General features: G+C 30.6%; 2 protein-coding genes across 2 annotated transcripts in view; both read left to right on the top strand.

Annotated features, from left to right (window-relative positions):
• The first annotated feature begins 136 nt into the window (after nucleotides 1-136).
• On the top strand, nucleotides 137-4,601 carry LOC126743843 (cell division control protein 6 homolog). Its single transcript, XM_050451075.1, has 3 exons — nucleotides 137-865; nucleotides 3,482-3,648; nucleotides 3,704-4,601. Exons 1-3 carry the CDS (start codon nucleotides 272-274, stop codon nucleotides 4,542-4,544), a joined length of 1,602 nt encoding a protein of 533 aa, XP_050307032.1. The 5' UTR covers nucleotides 137-271; the 3' UTR covers nucleotides 4,545-4,601.
• A 4,547-nt stretch (nucleotides 4,602-9,148) lies between these two features.
• The window catches only part of LOC126743997 (zinc finger protein 236-like), a 168,516-nt gene continuing 157,651 nt past the window's right edge, over nucleotides 9,149-20,013 (top strand). The window contains exon 1 of the mRNA XM_050451300.1: nucleotides 9,149-9,297. The gene's annotated coding sequence lies outside the window, so the exon portion shown is untranslated. The remainder of the gene's footprint in view (nucleotides 9,298-20,013) is intronic.

The raw sequence follows: 20,013 nt of genomic DNA, 5'->3' as shown, positions 1-20,013 counted from the left end.
ATTATGTTTGTCACTAATGCTTATTAATGTTCTTTACCCTAACTAATGTTCTTACTGCATTTTCCCTTTTTTTGAGGAATTTCTCACTTTGGCAACGTCGACAAACGACCTTACGTCTACGTCTAACTGACATTGACATTGACATTTGTTCGCGCCAAAACATTAATCAGATGTTATTGTTTTGAATCGTGTTCAAACTGAACTTCCAAATATGTGTTTAAAATAGCCCCTAATTGCCATAAATTTAACGGTAAACCGCCTAGACTTCATCATGATGAGAGTTACCAGATCCTCGGCTAGAAAAAGTGTAGCCTCCCAAGAGAAAAAACCCGAAAAAGAGACACGGACGAGACGTGCCCCACGCAAAATCGTTTCCAGTTCCGAAAGTGAGGATGAAGAAGAGAACATTTTGATGAAACCATGCAAAAACACCCCTACGAAACAGAAGTCGAGATGTAGCGAGTCGGATATGGCCCTCTTAAGTCCGGTCACTCCTCCGAAACAGCCCAAAACTGACCGTAAGGAACTTACCATGACGCCGAGCAGTATGCTCAAGACACTCACCCTAATTAGTCCTAAAAAGAGAGTTAAAGAAACGGTTTCGAAGAAAGCACTGTTCCACACTGAACCTGAAGAAAATGATAAATGTGAAGAGAGAGTAAAAGTTGGAAAGTACCAGAATGCCCGAAAAGCTTTACATAGTAACTTCCCAACCGATATGCCTGGCAGGGAGAAAGAAATTCAGGAAATCAGTGAGTTTATTAAGGGTCATTTGGAGAATGAGTCCTCGGGTTCTATTTATATTAGTGGACCACCTGGCACAGGAAAAACTGCCTCTTTAAATTTGATTTTGGAACAAGAAGATGTAAGAACAATTAATTTTAAGTACAGTTATATAAATCTAATCTAACTCTATTATAAAAGTTCAATTGTTTGATCAACTAATAATAGAGCATATATTGACACTTTCAGGTGATTAAGGATGCGGAATGTTAAAGGTAGAAATGTGCTTAATGTACAACACAGTAGTCAAGAATTGGGGTATAAAAATTGTTGGTATTTAAAATTATTGCTGTAATTACCCAAATCTTGTTTTCAATCAAAATTTCAAGTGATCCTTCGATTCTGTATTAATATGAAAGAAATATGACATTATTGTCAGTAATTCCTAAATTAGACTCATAAATGCTATATACATTTTATGGTGTTCAATTTAATTATTCTTGATCTTTGAGGAAAAAATTGCTTCTAAATTTTATCGTTTTTATATGAAACTATTGAGTAACAAATAGACTTTCTTTGAGTAAAACCTTTAAGAATATTTTAATAATTTTGTCAATTTACTTCCAAAAATAAGGATAATATATCAAGAAACTACTCCATAGTCTAAATAACACTAAATCAAACTTAGTACACAAAAAGAATATAAAGGATAATAAAATACAAGTATATACCTTTTTATATTAATTTTTTTTAAATATAGACTATTTTTAACTTAAACCTTATACCAAATTATACAGCATTACACTAAAATACTCCTCTATATTATCACATATGCTTTGCTAACTAGAAGAATCTTACATTTACATTGGAATTTTTTAAAGTTTCACAAGTTAATGGGTATAAATGTTGTAAGATGCTCTCATTGCACAATTAAATGCCTATACTTTGTAAAAACTAAACATATATAAGCCGTTCAGTGGAAAAGTGGTCTAACTCCCTTAAAGTAGAAATTTAGAAAATTGATATTTTGCATATGGATGAATTAAAAAATCACAGTAACATATTCTTTACTTTTTTGTACATATTTATAATAACCCTGTACTAAAATTTCATATGGTAAAGATTTTTACTGATTGTGCCCATTAATTACATTTTTGCCACCCTATGTCATTCTTCCAGTAAGTTTTTTTCAAAAACATAGGGGAAAAATGGTATAACTTGGAGAGTTATATCACTTTTCCTCATAAAAGTTAACCAAATTTCACAAAACTGATGAACCAAAGAAAAATAATAGCTGTAGTATGTTTACTATATCTATTACTGATGAAAGTGTTCAAAAAATATGAGCTTGAAGAGCAAAACATTACTACTACTTATCTTACATACTAAACTTACAGTAAGGAGAGTAAGAACAAGTTATTTAACAAATTAATCTTCATCAGAATCGGATAATGGACCACTGTCAACAGCATCTTCTTTTGTCAGTAAGTCCAGGAAGAACTGATGCTGAATTGGGGGAATCCACTGAAGAAGTTCTATCATATCTTTTTTCTTAGCTACAGTAACTGATCTACACTCTACGTACCATAACATTAAAAAAACGTGACTAAGCAAGAAAAAGCGAGTTTAATAGGACCTGGCGCGACATCGGAACAGCGTGGTGCCTTGACTTATGCCACTAGTCCAGCGAACGAATCCATTATGTTGAGAGGAATAACGTTAGAAAGCTCTTATCTTAGCTAAGTTAAAATTTTGACTTATACCAGTTTTCGACTGAATATATTAGACCAGTAGAAACATAATGGTATAACTCAAAAATTAAAAATACTGACATATACCACTTTTCCTCAGAGCGGCTCACTGTCAAGGGTGACTAAACAAGCAGAACCTATATCAAATTTGTTATAAGTTCATTTGTTCATTTATTGTCCATTCTAATACCTGAAAAATGTTAAACTATCTGGATTGTTTAATTTATCTGTGTCAAGAACAATATTTGCAAAATTGTATCTAAAAGTAAGAGTGTTAGTTGCTATCAACTTCTTTTATTCATTTATGAAATAGAGCATACTGAATCATATGCTTGTATATAATGGACAGTTCTGGCATTTTTTGTTTTTACTATGACATGTCTTTAATTTGTACTAGTTTTGACTTTAGGTTTGTTTCAAGAAAAATTTGCTGCCCACTTTTTATAGATTTTATTTGCTCACTTCTCACTCTGATTTATTCTATATTTAGTATTTTAGTTCTTTTTATACAAATGTTTACTAGAAGTCCAGTAAGCAGTATATACTCTATATGTAAATTGATTTTGCACTATTTTTATTTTTTTAATATATATTTTGGTGCATTTTTCCAACAAACTTTTAAGTATCTAGGATGGAATTCAACAAAACTATTATCTAGTAGATAATAGTCTTGTCTTGGTATTTAGTAAATGGAGAGCATCTTTTAATGGGGAATATTTTGTCACTTATTTTTTGTATATATATATGCTTCTTCCATGTTAATTTATTATTTATACTCAAACCCAGATATTTATATCTGTAACTTCTGTGATTTTGACCTTATTCGAGTATAAATTTATGTCACATTTTTGTTTACTTATAATCATATAAACAGTTTTTGTTGTGTTCATGTTAAGTCTGTACGTATACATTTTATATCATTTTTTAGGTCCATAGTACTTTCAGCAGAGAAAATTAACACTATCTGCTATTGTATATGCCCAATAAACCTTTCTATGTCTTTCCAGATAAACACAAAAGTTCAACAAATATATGTAAACTGCACAGCGATCAAATCAGCCACCTCAGTTTACTCCCGACTGAATAAGGAGCTCAACCTTAAAGTGACTGGAAAATCTGAAAAAGACAACTTGGCAGCCTTTGAAAAATACTTGAAACAGAAGCATAAAACCGTGTAAGTATTCGTTACCAAAATAAATTAATTACTAATAAACCCCCTTTATGTTTAGCCTAATTGTCCTGGACGAAATCGATCAGCTAGAAACCAAAAACCACTCAATTTTATACACGATCTTTGAATTGCCTTCAAGATTGAACTCGAAAATAATCTTAGTTGGTATTGCTAACGCTCTGGACTTAACTGATCGTATGCTACCGCGTCTACAAGCCCGTTGCGAGCTGAAACCAAGACTACTGCACTTTGCTCCTTACACCAAAGAACAAATCGTTCATATATTCACTTCTAGACTTAAAGAAGCGGGAGTCCTAGATGTGTTCTCTCCTGTAGCGTTGCAAATGTTAGCAGGCAAAGTAGCATCAATATCCGGTGACGTTAGACGTGCCTTAGATATCGGCCGAAGGGTCGTCGAGCTAATAGATGAAAATAAAAAGTCCGATATATTTAAAAGTGTCGAAAACTTTGTGGTCGAAGAATCTAAGAAGGTGAACTATCAGGAGGTCATCTGTGTATTGAATAACGTCTATGGAACGTCGCAAAATTTAGCGGACGACTGTGAGGAGGCGTTTCCGTTACAGCAGAAAATCGTCGTGTGTTCATTGCTTTTGATTATGAAAAAAGCGAAAAATAAGGATGTGACCGTTGGGAAACTACACGAAATTTATTCGAGAGTTTGCCAGAAACGTAATTTGACTTCGGTCGATCAGGCCGAGTTCGTTGGACTGTGTCAGTTAATAGAAACCAAAGGAATCATCAGAGTTTCCGGGAAAAAAGAGCCGAGATTGCATAAAATCACTCTGGAATGGAACGAGAACGAGGTCTCTGAAGCTTTGAAGGATAAGCAACTGATCTCGACCATATTACAAGACGAGAACTGTTTAGGGAAGTTGTAATTAGGATTTTATATGTGTTAGAGACTAATTTTTAACGGAAATATACTTTTAATTGTCCAGTAAGTGTTTTATTGTTACCTGTAGTACTCTAGTTTGCAAATACGTATAATGATCCACTAGCAAATATAAGCCTTGAAGATTTTAAACATTCCCGATAGTGCAGTAAGCAATATCACAAAAACCAGTGAGGATCCTCCAGGAGAATCTAGAAATATTGACTGGCCCACTGGAGGTATAAAAGTGGAGATATTTATAGGCTTAGTGTGCGCCTTATAAAAAACATAATTTTAGTAGTATCATTGACAAAATTAATAAATTTGTGTTTTAGGGAAAATACATTTCCAAACTCTCTTAAGAAAGCTGGCGTGACTCCAATTTTTAAAAAAGGTGACAAAAATGACATCTTCAACTACCGCCCCATTTCACTGTTGACAATCCTATGAAAGGTGCATGGCATACAAACTGACTAACTTTTTTGAAATCAATAACATATTTACTGATAGTTTAGGTTTAGAAAGAGGAAGAACACAGTTCTTGGAACGTCTATGAAACCTCGCAAAGTTTAGCGGACGACTGTTTGACAGGAGGCGTTTCCGTTACAGCAGAAAATCGTCGTGTGTTCTTTGCTATTGATTATAAAAAAAGCAAAAAATAAGGAGAATTTGCCAGAAACGTAATTTGACTTCGGTCGATCAAGCCGAGTTCGTTGGACTGTGTCAGTTAATAGAGACCAAAGGAATCATCAGAGTTTCCGGGAAAAAAGAGCCGAGATTGCATAAAATCACTCTGGAATGGAACGAGAACGAGGTCTCTGAAGCTTTGAAGGATACGCAACTGATCTCGACCATATTACAAGACGAGAACTGTTTAGGGAAGTTGTAATTAGGATTTTATATGTGTTAGAGATTAAGTTTTAACGGAAATATACTTTTAATTGTCCAGTAAGTGTTTTATTGTTACCTGTAGGACGCTAGTTTGCAAATACTTGTAGTGAGCCACTACTATCTAATAAAAAAAAAGTATCTAATAAAAATTGTTGATTTTGTGACCCTCTAGAACTCTTACTTTTGAGCCATAGTTGGAATTCAGTCAAAGGGATGAATTTTTAATATTAGATGGAAAAAATTGTTTTTTTTGAATATGTCATCACAGTTTTGCTTCAAAAAATTGTTTCACATTTTTTTTTTAACTTTTAATTATATTTGACTGACTTGAAAAATCATGCCATAGAAATATAAGAAGAAAATTGGCGGACGGCGATATGTGAATTATGCAAATGACAACCTAGAAAGTGCTGCTCTAACCGCAATTATTGCGGTTAGAGCACTTTCTCTAATTATTAGAGGTGGGATGTCCTATTCCGAGGCTTCCCAAACATATAACATTCTTTTGGTGACCATATGGAGGAAGTTTAAGAATAAACACCCGAAAAATTCTAGGGGACAACCTGTTGTAAATAAAAGAGAAGAAAATGCTATTGTAGCAGCTGTTGTTGCGGCGGCAGAATGGGGCTATCCATATGAGGAGGATATAAAATTATTAGTTATAAACTACTTGGATCGAGCCGGCAAACAGGTGACCAAGTTTTCTAATAACATGCCTGGAAAAGATTGGTGCACGGACTTTCTTACAAGGCATAAAGATGTATTAAAGGTTTGTTTGGCTAAAAATATAAAAATATCTAGGGCAGGTGTATCAAGAAATGTTTTATATGAATATTTTGATAAATTGGAAGTTTCTCTCAAAGACGTACCACCAGAGAATTTAATAAACTATGACGAAACAAATTTTGTTGATGATCTCGGAAGGCCTAAAGTTGTTATACGAAGAACTATGAAGCACGCAGAGAAAGTTTGTGATTCCACCAAGTCTGCCCACTTAGTCATGTTCTCTGTAACAGCGGCTGGACTTTTGTTACCTCAAGACGTCGTCTACAAATCTGAAATTTTGTGCTCCACTTGGACTCAAAGTGGCCCTGAAGGTTGTATTTACAACCGCAGCAAGTCTGGGTGGTTCGATCAAAGTTTGTTTGAGGATTGGTTCTTCAAGATCATTGTTCCGTTGTCATTTGTCAGAGGCTGTAATAAAAAAATGCAAGGAAGAAAATATTAGATTCATTTTCTTACCAGCAAACAGTACCCATTTGACACAACCCCTTGATGTATCCTGCTTCAGACCAATCAAGATTGCCTGGCGACAGCAGCTAAAAAAATGGAAAATGTCAAATCCAGGTGTGCTACAGAAAGATCATTTTCCCCGAGTTCTGAACAGGACAATCAAATCCATTGCTCTCACAGTTGGTAAAAATATCAAATCTGGATTTAAGGCTACAGGTTTATATCCGCTTAACCGATAAAAAGTCCTTGTTAAAGTCCCAGACTACAATGAGACTGACGCCAATAATAGTGTTACATCATTAGTTGCAGAGTCAGTTACATCATTTTTTAAGGAATCCAGATTTAAAGAACCGCGAGCCAAACAAATTAACCGTAAGAAATTGGTAGTGGCGCCTGGAGAAACCGTTACAGATTAAAGGATTTCAAGCTCATCGGAAAAAGAAACTATAATCGAGCCAGAAGAAGATATATTATCAAATAAAGGATCAGAGGAACTTGAAGATATTGAGCTGCCCTGCTTTGTAAACCCAGTGCAAGAAAAAAAAAAATTAACTCGGAAAACCTACAAAAAGTCGAGAAAGTGCAAATCGCTCTGGACAACTTGGTCGAAAGGGACTTCATCTTGGTAGAGTTTACTATACACTAAAGAAAAAGCAACAAAGATATCTGGCAAAAGTAATGGAAGTAGACCAAAAGCCTTTGGTCAGATTTTGGCCAAAGATGCCATTGTTTTTCCCCAGATATTAGTGACATTACTGTGGAGCAGGTGATCAGGAAGTTTAAGCGTCTTGAAGAGTTAAGGAGGGAAGCACTAAAATTTATTTTTTTAAAACAATGTTAAATTAGAATAGTGTTTTAGCTATATTTAGTTTATATTTTTTATATAAAATATGGTTTTATAATCGGTACAACCAAAGAAATTAGTTTTAATTAACTAATTTTGTTTTGATACACCTTTTAGAGCGGGTGACTTTCATTTTAAACGACTTTAAGACTTGAAATTTTATGTTAATTTTTTTTTTTTAAAAACTAAAAGAAATTTGAAACTTTTTTTCCGATGTATATATTCCCCAAACTTATGTGCAAGTTTTCCATATTTTTTTGCAAACCAATTTTTTATTCTGTGTCTCGTAGAGGGATGAACATGTCAAAATTGTTATCAAGTCACCCGCATTGACGGTATCGATGTTTTATCTAAAAAATTAAGTTCAGCTTGTTTTGCCATAAGATCAGTTTCCAGGGAATTAAATCTTTCGTCATCAAGAACAGTGTATTTATGCCCTTTTTGAGTCCCATCTTCGTTACGCCCTTCCATTCTGGGGCACATGCTGTGCGACTCAGTTTGAGCGCATTTTTAAACTACAAAAGAGAGCGGTTCGCTATTTACTAGGACTTGATAGTCGAGCTCACTGCCAAGAAATGTTTAAAAGATTTAAAATATTAACTCTTCCATCTTTATTCATTCTTGAACCTATTTGCTTGGTTCGCAAGCATACATCAGAAATTCCTAATAGACCATCTCGCAATTATCCACTTTGAAACGCAGAGCATGATCTTTATGGGCCAATCCCAAGGTCAGAATTAATAAAAAGCTCTATTCTTTACGGAGCTAAAAAAATGCACGATCATCTGCCTTTGGAAATTAAATCATTGACATCTTTTCCTCAATTTCGCAATGCTTTGAAATCATATTTACTGGAGAGAGCTTTATATGCAGTAGATGATTTTTCTTAATATTAATTTTTGAGTATCATGCACGCACTGGCTAATTATTAAAATTTTTACGATGTAGAACAGTAAAATTGTGTATTGCTAAATTCCTATAAAAATTTTTATGACTTTTTAAACATTGTATTAATGTTTTTTTTTTTACTTTTTTTATATTACTTTCTTGTTAATATTTTTACTTACTTTTATTTAATTTATTTACTTTTTACATTTAACATAAGAAATTTGACCATGTACATTTATATCTTTTGTACCCAGTTTTGTATATAATTATTTAGTACTTGTATTTTGGTTTCTATATTTGTGTGTTTTGCTTTTTATGTATAGCTTTGTCTACAAGATTTTTTTAATTTCTTGACAATAAAGCATATTTGATTGATTGAAAAGCGACCAAGCAGGATACCACTGACAGGAGTATTGAAGCCACTTATTAACTCCTATTTCCATTTAAGGTTTTAAGGGATTTACTCCGACTAGGAGGTCCAAATAAAAAGTCTAAAAATATTAAAGTGTCCCCCTTATAAATAAAATCGACGTGTCTTTCCAATTTACGGAAGTTTTCAAATTGACACCCTGTATATCGTTTCTTGGTGAAATTGGAATAAAACAATTGGTTATCCAGGCCATCATCTATGTCGGACGATGCTACTATTATACACTGAAATGAATCCACGAAACACGTAAAGCACATGGATGGATGGAGGATGGTGGTGACGCAAGAAGCACAAATTCAGTCCGAAGGCGAAACAAACCCGCCAGCGGTGAGTGGGAAAAGAAGTCGTAGTTCGTCCAAGCCAGACCTCGATGGCGCTTATTATTATATTTCACTAGTGTTACGCGATTTTCTCTATTATCCAGATTAGCAGCGCTCCTCCTCTGTGTATATTTATACATAATATACTGCCCTGGTAAGTTCTTTTTTTTATTATTATTTATTCCGAAAAATAAAATGTCTTCTTATATATGACTGATAACGTAAACTATAAACCAATTAAGATTAGTTTACTTTAATTGGAACTAAAAATTGTTTATGTATGTGTGTGTGTGTGTTTGTTCGTCACATGGCTGCTCTAGTTACAGTTTATGTACGTTAACCTATTTAAATGTTCGCAGCAAAGTCATATTTGAAGAATTTCTTGAACGTGCGCTATACCGATTCGTTCGTATTTGGGCACGTTATATTATTGTTCTTTAGATAAGGGTTTTATCAATAGGTCGTTACTTATTATATGTTGTGTTCCATGTTCGATTGATGTTATTGTTACGGCTTTTACGAAGCGAGTTTAAATGTTGTAATAATAACGATCAACATTTATTTCTTTTTTTATTATTTAATCTTCAGAAATTGCCCTAAAATTAAATATAATAATTTATATATTTATAAGTATCAACAGCCAGAGGCCAATTACAGACACTTACTATAAAGTCTTTAATACATTACATCTATGACCTTCATATTGAGAACAAAATTACATAAATTAATAATTGTCATATACATATATTAATTATCCTAATTCCACTGCCTATTGAGTCGATTCTGAAAAGTAAAAATTCTATCCTCAATTTGGCGTCAAGGATTTTTTTCTTTTCTATTGGTGTGAATTCTTTTAAATACTCGTTCTACAAAATTCCAGGTGAAAAGTCTTTTTTTTAGTCTCATATTTCCATTATTGGCATTATTTACAAAGAAAGGGAGTACCACTGAACTAAGTATTGGAAAATTGGTTTTATTTGTTAATACGTTTTACATATAAACAAGACCAGTTAAATTTGCCTATTTTCTAAGGATAATCTCTCAAATTCCTTCAAAAATAAACGGTGGTCATATACCCTTGCAATTTTTGAGTTGATTTTTATTTTTTAACGAACATCTTTGGTCATAGCTTGAGAACCACTAGAAGCATTTTCATAATTGTTTCACGATAAAATAGTGAAATTCCTGAGCATAAACTTGGGTGTAAAAAATGTCACTCTGAGTTCAAGAATTAAATAGAAAGAGGATTTTTGGCTAGATCACTTTTTTTTCCTGATTTTTTAACGAATTTCTCAATTTTATTGCAAATATTTTTATGAAATAATTGAAATATTTTTAAAGGAGTTACACATAAAAAAGTCTAATTATTTTTGAACAATTTAATGTAAAAAAGTTGTTTGTACCTCAAAAACTTTTTGAGTTCGAAGTAATTTTGTCATCCAAGGTCCAAGGGACGATAAATTTGTAGATGTTAAAACCAAATTGTAATTTTATGATTTTAATTTTTTGACGAACATTTTTGGTTAAAGCTTGGAAACCACTGGAAGAATTTTCATAATTGTTTCACGATAAAATAGTGAAATTCCTGAGCATGAACTTGGCTGTAAGAAATGTCACTCTGAGTTCAAAAATTAAATAGAAAGAGGATTTTTGGCTAGGTTACTTTTTTTCCTGATTTTTTAACCAATTTCTCAATTTTATTGCAAATAATTGGAATATTTTTAAAGGAGTTACACATAAAAAAGTCTAATTATTCTTGAACAATTTAATGTAAAAAAGTTTATTGTACCTCAAAAACTTTTTGGGTGTAAGGCAATTTCTTGTCATCCAAGCCAAGACACGTTAAATTTGTAAAAGTTAAAACCAAATTGTAATTTTATGATTTTAATTTTTTAACGAACATTATTGGTCATAGCTTAAGAACCACTAGAAGCATTTTCATAATTGGTTCACGATAAAATAGTAAAATTCCTGAGCATGAACTTGGCTGTAAGAAATGTCACTTTGAGTTCAAGAATTAAATAGAAAGAGGATTTTTGGCTAGGTTACTTTTTTTTCCTGATTTTTTAACCAATTTCTCAATTTTATTGCAAATAATTGGAATATTTTTAAAGGAGTTACACATAAAAAAGTCTATTTATTCTTGAACAATGTAATGTAAAAAAGTTTATTGTACCTCAAAAACTTTTTGGGTGTAAGGCAATTTTTTGTCATCCAAGGTCCAAGAGACGTTAAATTTGTAAATGTTAAAACCAAATTGTAATTTTATGATTTTAATTTTTTAACGAACATTTTTGGTCAAAGCTTGGAAACCATTAGAAGCAGTTTCATAATTGTTTCACGATAAAATAGTGAAATTCCTGAGCATGACTTGGCTGTAAGAAATGTCACTTTGAGTTCAAAAATTAAATAGAAAGAGGATTTTTGGCTAGGTTACTTTTTATTCCTGATTTTTTAACCAATTTCTCAATTTTATTGCAAATAATTGAAATATTTTTAAAGGAATTACACATAAAAAAGTCTAATTATTCTTGAACAATTTAATGTAAAAAAGTTTATTGTACCTCAAAAACCTTTTGGGTGTAAGGCAATTTTTTGTCATCCAAGGTCCAAGAGACGTTAAATTTGTAAATGTTAAAACCAAATTGTAATTTTATGATTTTAATTTTTTAACGAACATTTTTGGTCATAGCTTGAGAACCACTAAAAGTATTTTCATAATTGTTTCACGATAAAATAGTGAAATTTCTGAGCATGAACTTGGGTGTAAGAAATGTCACTCTGAGTTCAAGAATTAAATAGAAAGAGGATTTTTGGCTAGGTTACTTTTTTTCCTGATTTTTTAACCAATTTCTCAATTTTATTGCAAATATTCCTATGAAATAATTGAAATATTTTTAAAGGAGTTACACATAAAAAAGTCTAATTATTCTTGAATAATTTAATGTAAAAAATTTTTTTGTACCTCAAGAACTTATTGAGTTCGAAGTAATTTTGTAATCCAAGATCCAAGGGACGCTAAATTTGTAGATGTTAAAACCAAATTGTAATTTTATGATTTTAATTTTTTGACGAACATTTTTGGTCAAAGCTTGGAAACCACTGGAAGAATTTTTATAATTATTTCACGATAAAATAGTGAAATTCCTGAGCATGAACTTGGCTGTAAGAAATGTCTCTCTGAGTTCAAAAATTAAATAGAAATGAATATCCTCTATTTGGCTAGATTACTTTTTTTTCCTGATTTTTTAACCAATTTCTCAATTTTATTGCAAATATTTCTATGAAATAATTGGAATATTTTTAAAGGAGTTATACATAAAAAAGTCTAATTATTCTTGAACAATTTAATGTAAAAAAGTTTATTGTACCTCAAAAACTTTTTGGGTGTAAGGCAATTTTTTGTCATCCAAGGTCCAAGAGATTCTAAATTTGTAGATTTTAAAACCAAATTGTAATTTTATGATTTTTATTACAGAAGGAAATACTCGGTCCTATTTCAAACAATTTTTCTATTGTTCCTATATAAACTCTATACACCTTGTATTTTAAAATCATCAGCAAAAGCTAAACTTAATAATAAAGCAATATTCCAGTAACCGCACACATATGTAATTACATTAATACAAATTATTTCAAGTTGAAAATGTATGGAAAATTGAGTAGACTGCTGTGACATAGCCCCATGTGTGATTTCCCATTGGAAATCTTATTGGTAAGTTTTATGTAAATTTGAGAAAAAATGCTTTCCTTATCGTAAGGTAACTGGAAAAATGCCAACAAAAAAATGATTCACTTTTTTTATTAATCAAAAATAGTCCAAAAAAAATCTGCAAACCAAATTTCACAATTCTTTGTTAAAATTTAATCGTACACATCTATACTGTTTCTGAAAATTTAAAATTAAATTTTTCCTAAATGACTGTAATGGTCCATGTTCTTAAGCAAATTAAGAGCCATAATGTAATTGGGCCTCAAGCATGCTTTAAAGCACGACATCACTTGACCGTTTACCAAAATAGAATATTCTCAAAAATCCCTAAAGTAAACTGAATGAAACTAATTGTATTCGATTTGGAATTAAAGTCTCTTAATATGACTTTAAGGGTCATGTTGACCATGTCGTCTAATTGACACATATAATTTTTTTTATCTGGAATAATCACTTTCATCAAATAAAGTAAATTGACAATATCCACTAAAACGTGAGACTTGGAGTTATCACATTTTTTTTAACACTTTTCCAGATATCGTTATTGTCTAAGCTTGACTCGGCACAAACTATGGTTATGTGAGCGTTCTCTTTTAATGTCTCATAGTATTTGAGACCTTTTTCTTTGCCCATTTTCCAATCTTCGCATCAGGGTTACAAACTCCTGTGCATTTATCTTCTACAACACGTAAGATCTGGAATCTTAAACGTAAAATTACTGCTTTAAGAAAACATTTGCTGGATCTACAAGATTACGCTTTTGTAAGATTTCCTTCATAAGAAGGCTACTTAATACACAAAATTCACATGGTCCAGCAGTCCTCTATTATCTATTTATATATAATCTCTTAAAAAAAACAAACTCAGTTGCTGCAGACTCGCTATACACTTTAGTTATTATCTACGTAATAGTCAAGCCAGTCATTTAGTATTGGGCTTAGTATATATCAACTAGGAAATTGAACTGTTTCTTACTGGTTTCAACCTTAAAAGTGGATACTTACATCATTTGAAAGTTATTGATAATTAAACTTATGGTTTACTTGTATTCTGTGCTTATTATTGTCATTATTCGTGTCTAATTGGACTTAATGAGAGTATAGACGTCATAGTTATCAGTATTTCTTCTATACGACATTCTTTGGTTTCTTATAATAATAATAATAATAATAATAATAATAAATATTTTTTATTTGCATAGAAGAAACAAAGAAAATACAAGTTTACAAAATCTAGCAATAAATTTACGCAAATAAAAGGCCTACAAATTCAGAATTCTGCCATGGCAGATTCTGGTCTTTAACATTGTGGCCCCACACTTCATTAAAAAAAAATGGTAATTTCAGTAACGCTCATTAATAGTAACGCTTAACTAGTAACTGATTAAATACAGCTTTTTCTTTAATCATATACCTAATAAACCTACATATAAGAGTTCTAAATTCCAAATTTGACAGTTTAACATCAAGCAAAACAATACACACTGCAAATACCCAAAAAACAGATTAAATTTTTTGTTAAATAACAAAAAATAGAAAAATTATTGCAGACAATAAATAAATAAATAAAATGATCCCAATACCAAAAATTGTAATAAATTACTCAAGAAAACAACCATTCAAGTTAAAAAGTTAAAAAAAAAGAACTTAAATTATATATTTTAAATTATATACCCTGCTGATTCATTAGATTTACAATCATCCTCCTACGAAAAGTATTACAAGAAATTAATAATTGGTCCGGATCCAAATTTAAAGAATTTATTTGATAAGCAAAATTGTAAGAAAATGATCGTTTAAATAACTGTGTTTTATGTCTCGGAATGAGAATAGTATTTCTTCTTAAATTTAAATGGTGTACATCATTTCTAAAAGTTATTTTTTGATAGAGATAGGGCGGACTACGCTATATTAAAATTTTATAAAAAAATGTTAAAGAATGAGCAATTCTTCGATTATGCATATTAAGCCATCTAAGTTCGTGAAGTTTATGGGAAATGCGGTTTCTCCTACGAATGCCAAATATTAGTCGAATGCAAGAGTTTTGGAGCTTTTGCAGTCTACCCCTATCCTCATAATCAAGACACCAGCCATACACTACATCACAGTAATTGCATTGTGAAAGGACCAATGAATCACATAAAAGCTTCTTAATATCTTTACTTATGGAACAGATTCATCAGCGTCTGTTAATCGAAGCAGTTTGAGGAAATATTGCAACTCGATAATTACAAAAAGCAAAAGTATTTTTTGTTGTTAGTTGACTTTTTGAACCAACTAACGTAGTTTTTTTATTTAAAGTTAAATAAAGACCTTTCAAGATCCTCCTCCCACCCTCCTTATCTAAGTACGCTAATATCATTATTACTCGCGCAACTGTTCGCATAAAATTATTTTCTTTGGAAAATCACTGTCGTAATTTTTCATTAAAAAAAATCTGTACGTGCGCTAACAATGATTCGTCTCATTACGAACCCATAGTACCATTTCGAATTCTTTTAAACACAAAGACTATGAAATCACGTTTGCTCTTTTTGTGGTTTTTAGGTGAACCAAGAAATTATTTAAAAAAAAAACATTAAATCTTATTGGCGAGCGACAAACCATTCGATTTTCTCCTATGATCATCATAAATGGAAAAAATGTTTGTCTCAGAACTTGCCAAATTTTTAGTTTTTCCTCAAATTTTGATATTCATTCTCAATAATCCCAGACCATTCTTGAGTCCGTCCCTGCATAAAATACTAATTAAACATAATTAAAATTTACTTCGAAGAACACGTACGTCTTAAGCCGCCGGTGTATAAATAATATGCAGCACAAGACAAATTATTGATAAATTCCCAGATGACCTTCTGCTGACCATATTATTCACGTGCACAGGTGCTGAAATATGCATATTATACTATATACATATACATTTATTTTATTATATATAGAGTGTTGTAAGTTGGATGATGTTCACCTGGTGAGTCTAAATCTGACTGGAAATTAATCAAATTGACAAGCACTGCCATTTTTTGGCGCGAGATTCGAATTTTTAAAAACACCTAATTCTTACCGGTCAATTAGAAGGCTAGTTACGTCATGGCTCATCATTTGCTTTCAGACAGGATAACCTAAAAACTATCGAGTCATGGACCCTTAAAGTGGTTTTGGGAGAATTTAATTCTAAATCCAATACAATTTGTTCCATTCAGTTTGTTTTAGAATTTTTTGAACAAATCCTTCGGTAAAAAGGCTAATTATATTATAGCTCATAATTTGCTTTAAGACATGGACCTTGGAGTCATTTTGGTATAATTTAATTCTAAATGTTCAGAATTGTGCAGTTTTGTTGTTGGTTAAAAATTCAAAATGTTCTGCAGATTTTTTTTTTTAGTTGAGCAAAAAAGTGAATTATTGTTTTGTTGTCATTTTGTCCAGTTTCCGTCAAAAAGGTACTGTAATTCGATACAGGAAAACATTTTTTTCACGTTTTCATAAAATGTAAAATCACTGCTTTGATAAATATTTTTTTCTGTGAAAGCCCACCTTTTATTACACTTAATGATAATAATAATAATTCTTTTAATTATTATATTCTTTAACATATCTGTGAAAAAGAAAAACGGCTTTAATTGTCTGGAAATTATTTGAAAAGAGCCTTAACCAACTCGAAAAAATTGGAAAATTTCTTCAAATTTATTCTGGAACACTCAAAAACTTCAAATTTTTTCAATTCCTGGTAAATTAATTAAATAACGCATAAGTAGGTGTCTAATGAAATTAATCAAGTAATCTGTATATTAATTTTCTATCCCTAGTAGTTTTTGAGTTATGAGGACTTTGTGATTTTTTTTTAAATCGTACTTTTCCACAAAAATTTTAGTTTTCTGATACCTTTGAAGATTTATTAAAAAACGCTGAAATAGGTGTCTAATGAAATTAACTAAGCAATCCGTATACCAATTTTCAAATTTTTATCTTTAGCAGTTTTTGAGTTATGGGCCTTTTGTGGTGATTTTTATTAAAGAAAAAATCAACTTTTTTACAAAAATTCACATTTTTTCAATTCCTTGTACATTAATTTAAAAACGCTGAAACAGGTATCTAATAAAATTAATTAAGAAATCTCTATACTAATTTTCAAATTTCTATCTCTAGTAGTTTTTGAGTTATGAGCACTTTCTAGTGATTTTTTTTTAAATTCAACTTTTTTTTTAAATTCAACTTTTTCGAAAAAATTCAAATTTTTTCAATTTTTTGTAGAATAATTAAAAAACTCTAAAATAGGTGTCTAATAAAATTAATTGAGCAATACTGCCTTCCTTAGTTACAAAATTGTCTTTTTTTGGCTTATTACATTTTATTGACCTATCAAATGGTATCTGCCTCCTTGGCTAAATTAGAAAGTCCTAACTATATATTTTATGCCTTAAATTCACCTAAATATATTGTTCTATGTGCAGAAAATCCCAAATTAAAATATCCTATTTATCTTTTTCTAAGTTAAAATGTCCTAAGTAGCTTTCCGTTTGAAGAATATTCATTGATGAGACGAGAGAGACACACCTTGTGCATTCAGAAGTATAATATAAGGTGTAGCCTGTCAATGGCTACTCTTACCCTAGATTTTTGACTCTTAAATCTTTTTTTATATTTAGGGGTTTCAGGTGTCTCTGGAAGACAAGAATCTAAAAGTTGTTAGAAACACGAGGCATAATGTCAAATTCTTTGGAACGCAATAACTAAAATTCGAAACCTTCAAACCGCTTGAAATTTCCAGGACTAAAAGTTCAATGGAGGCTTGAGAACTGTATGGTTTTTGGAAAAAAACAATATATAGGGAGGGTTGTTTAAAGCCAACAAAAGTCAGAAGAAAAATTCTACGAGTCGTAAAAAAAGAGCCTAAATGAAAATATGGCTGAATTTATATTCCAGGTTTCAAACTCTATGAAGTGCTAAGCAAAGGGGTTGAGGAAAATTTAATTTCACCTTTATTTAATTTTTTTTATATATAACAGAGACTTATGTTACGATCTGGCTTGACGACTGTGCAGCTCGAAACAAAAATTGGGCTTTATTTTGCTTTTGTTTACGTTGTAAACTCTATCGAAACTGAACTGCAGAATTTGGAAATAAAATACTTTCAATCTGGCCACACTTTTATGTCCGCGGACTCGTTCCATCACCAAGTAGAACAATTATTGAAAAGGTACGGTAAGGTGATCGATTTTGGTAATTTTAAATCATCTGAAAAAAAGGCAAACTCATCTCCATCAAGGTCCATGTAAAAGAGATGAACATACAAAACTTTTTTGAATGGAAAGATTGTTCATCCAAGTTTAAGCTTCAAAAAAATGTTTTCAAGCCTTACTTGCCAAATATGATACATTTGCACCTTAAAAGGGGAGAAAATGTGTTGTACCACAAAAATGCCTTTTCGGAAGAACCAAAACCTTCTTGCCGAACACAATGTCGAGGTGTAAAATTAAAAAGAAAACAAAATTTGATTTCTAAGTTACGTCCTATTATTCCGGCTAACCGAATGATATTCTGGAGGAATTAGCCGTTTCCCAAAATAATAATACTGACAATAAAGAAAATGTAGATTTTCAGTAAGATTTCATTATTTACTCTCATACTTTTTTTAATGTTCTAATGTTTTATTAGTGAGTAATTTAGTTATAATGTTAATTTGAAAGGTAACTCCTTTGTCTTTAATAAAAATCAGTCCAAATATATATATATATATATATATTTTTTTTTTATTATAATTACTTTACTAAGTTAAAAAGTCCTATTTAACTTTTTTTTCGAAAGTTTCACCAAATATTGAATCTAGTCCCTTATTAAACTTTATCCACAAATGTAAAAAGCAAATTCCGAAGCATATAAAAAGAATCGGGGAATTGCTTTAAAATTTGAGGACTCCATATTAGTTTTCATAAAATCTCAATTTTCTCAGCTTTATCGATTTGAGAGTTAGGATGTTTTAACTAAGAACGGCAGAATATGTGTACCAATTTTCAAATTTCTATTTTAAATAGTTTTTGAGTTATGGGCATTTTGTGGTGATTTCTATAAAAAAAAATCAACTTTCTTACAAAAATTTAATTGTTTTCAACCTCTTGTAGATTAATTAGCAAACTCTAAGATAGGTGTCTAATGAAATTAATTAAGCAATTTGTATACTAATTTTCAAATTTCAATTTTTAGTAGTTTTCAAGTTATGGGCATTTTGTGGTAATTTTTATAAAAAAATCAACTTTTTCACAAAAAAAATTTTTTTTTTAACCCCTTGTACATTAATTAAAAAACGCTGAAATAGGTGTCTAATGAAATTAATGAAGCAATCTGTGTATTAATTTTCACATTTCTATCTTTAGTAATTTTTGAGTTATGGTAATTTTTTTAATATTTCACTTGAAAAAAAAGTCACTTTCTAAAAAAAAATTACTTCTCATAAACTAATTTTTTTAAAAAAAAACTCTGAAATATGTGTCTTTTAATCTTTTAATAGTGGTTTTTAAGTTATGGTAATTTTTTGAATTTTTCACTTGAAAAAAATTCACTTTCTTCAAAAAAAAACTATTTTTTTTTTAAACCCTAAAATATTTTCAAAATTTTCTAATATAGGTATCTAATAAAATTAAATGAGGAATATGTGTACAAATTTTCAAAACCGTATTTTGAGTGGTCTTTGAGTTATGGTAATTTTTTGGATTTTTCACTTGAAAAAAAGTCACTTTCTAAAAAAAAAAATTATATCTCATAAACTAAATTTTTTTTCAAAAAACCCTGAAATAGGTGTCTAATGAAATTAAATAAATAATATGTGTACACATTTTCAAAACCCTATTTTAAGTGGTTTTTGAGTTACGGTCATTTTTTGGATTTTTCACTTAAAAAAAATCACTTTTTACAAAAAAAACAAATTATTTCTCAAAAACATAATTTTTTTTCAAAAAACGCTGAAATAGGTGTCTAATAAAATTAATTGAGTAATCTGTGTATTTTTCAAATTTATATTTTATTTATTTTTTAGTTTTTGAGTTATGGTAATTTTGTGGTAATTTTTATAAAAAAAATTCAACTTTTTCACAAAAAACCAATTTTGTTTAACCCCTTGTATATTCATTAAAAAACGCTGAAATAGGTGTCTAATGAAATGAAT

This window comes from Anthonomus grandis, chromosome 13 (genome assembly GCF_022605725.1).
Source record: "Anthonomus grandis grandis chromosome 13, icAntGran1.3, whole genome shotgun sequence".
Taxonomy (NCBI): domain Eukaryota; kingdom Metazoa; phylum Arthropoda; class Insecta; order Coleoptera; family Curculionidae; genus Anthonomus; species Anthonomus grandis.
Note: the sequence above shows the minus strand (reverse complement) of the source record. Positions and strands in the feature narration are given on the sequence as shown.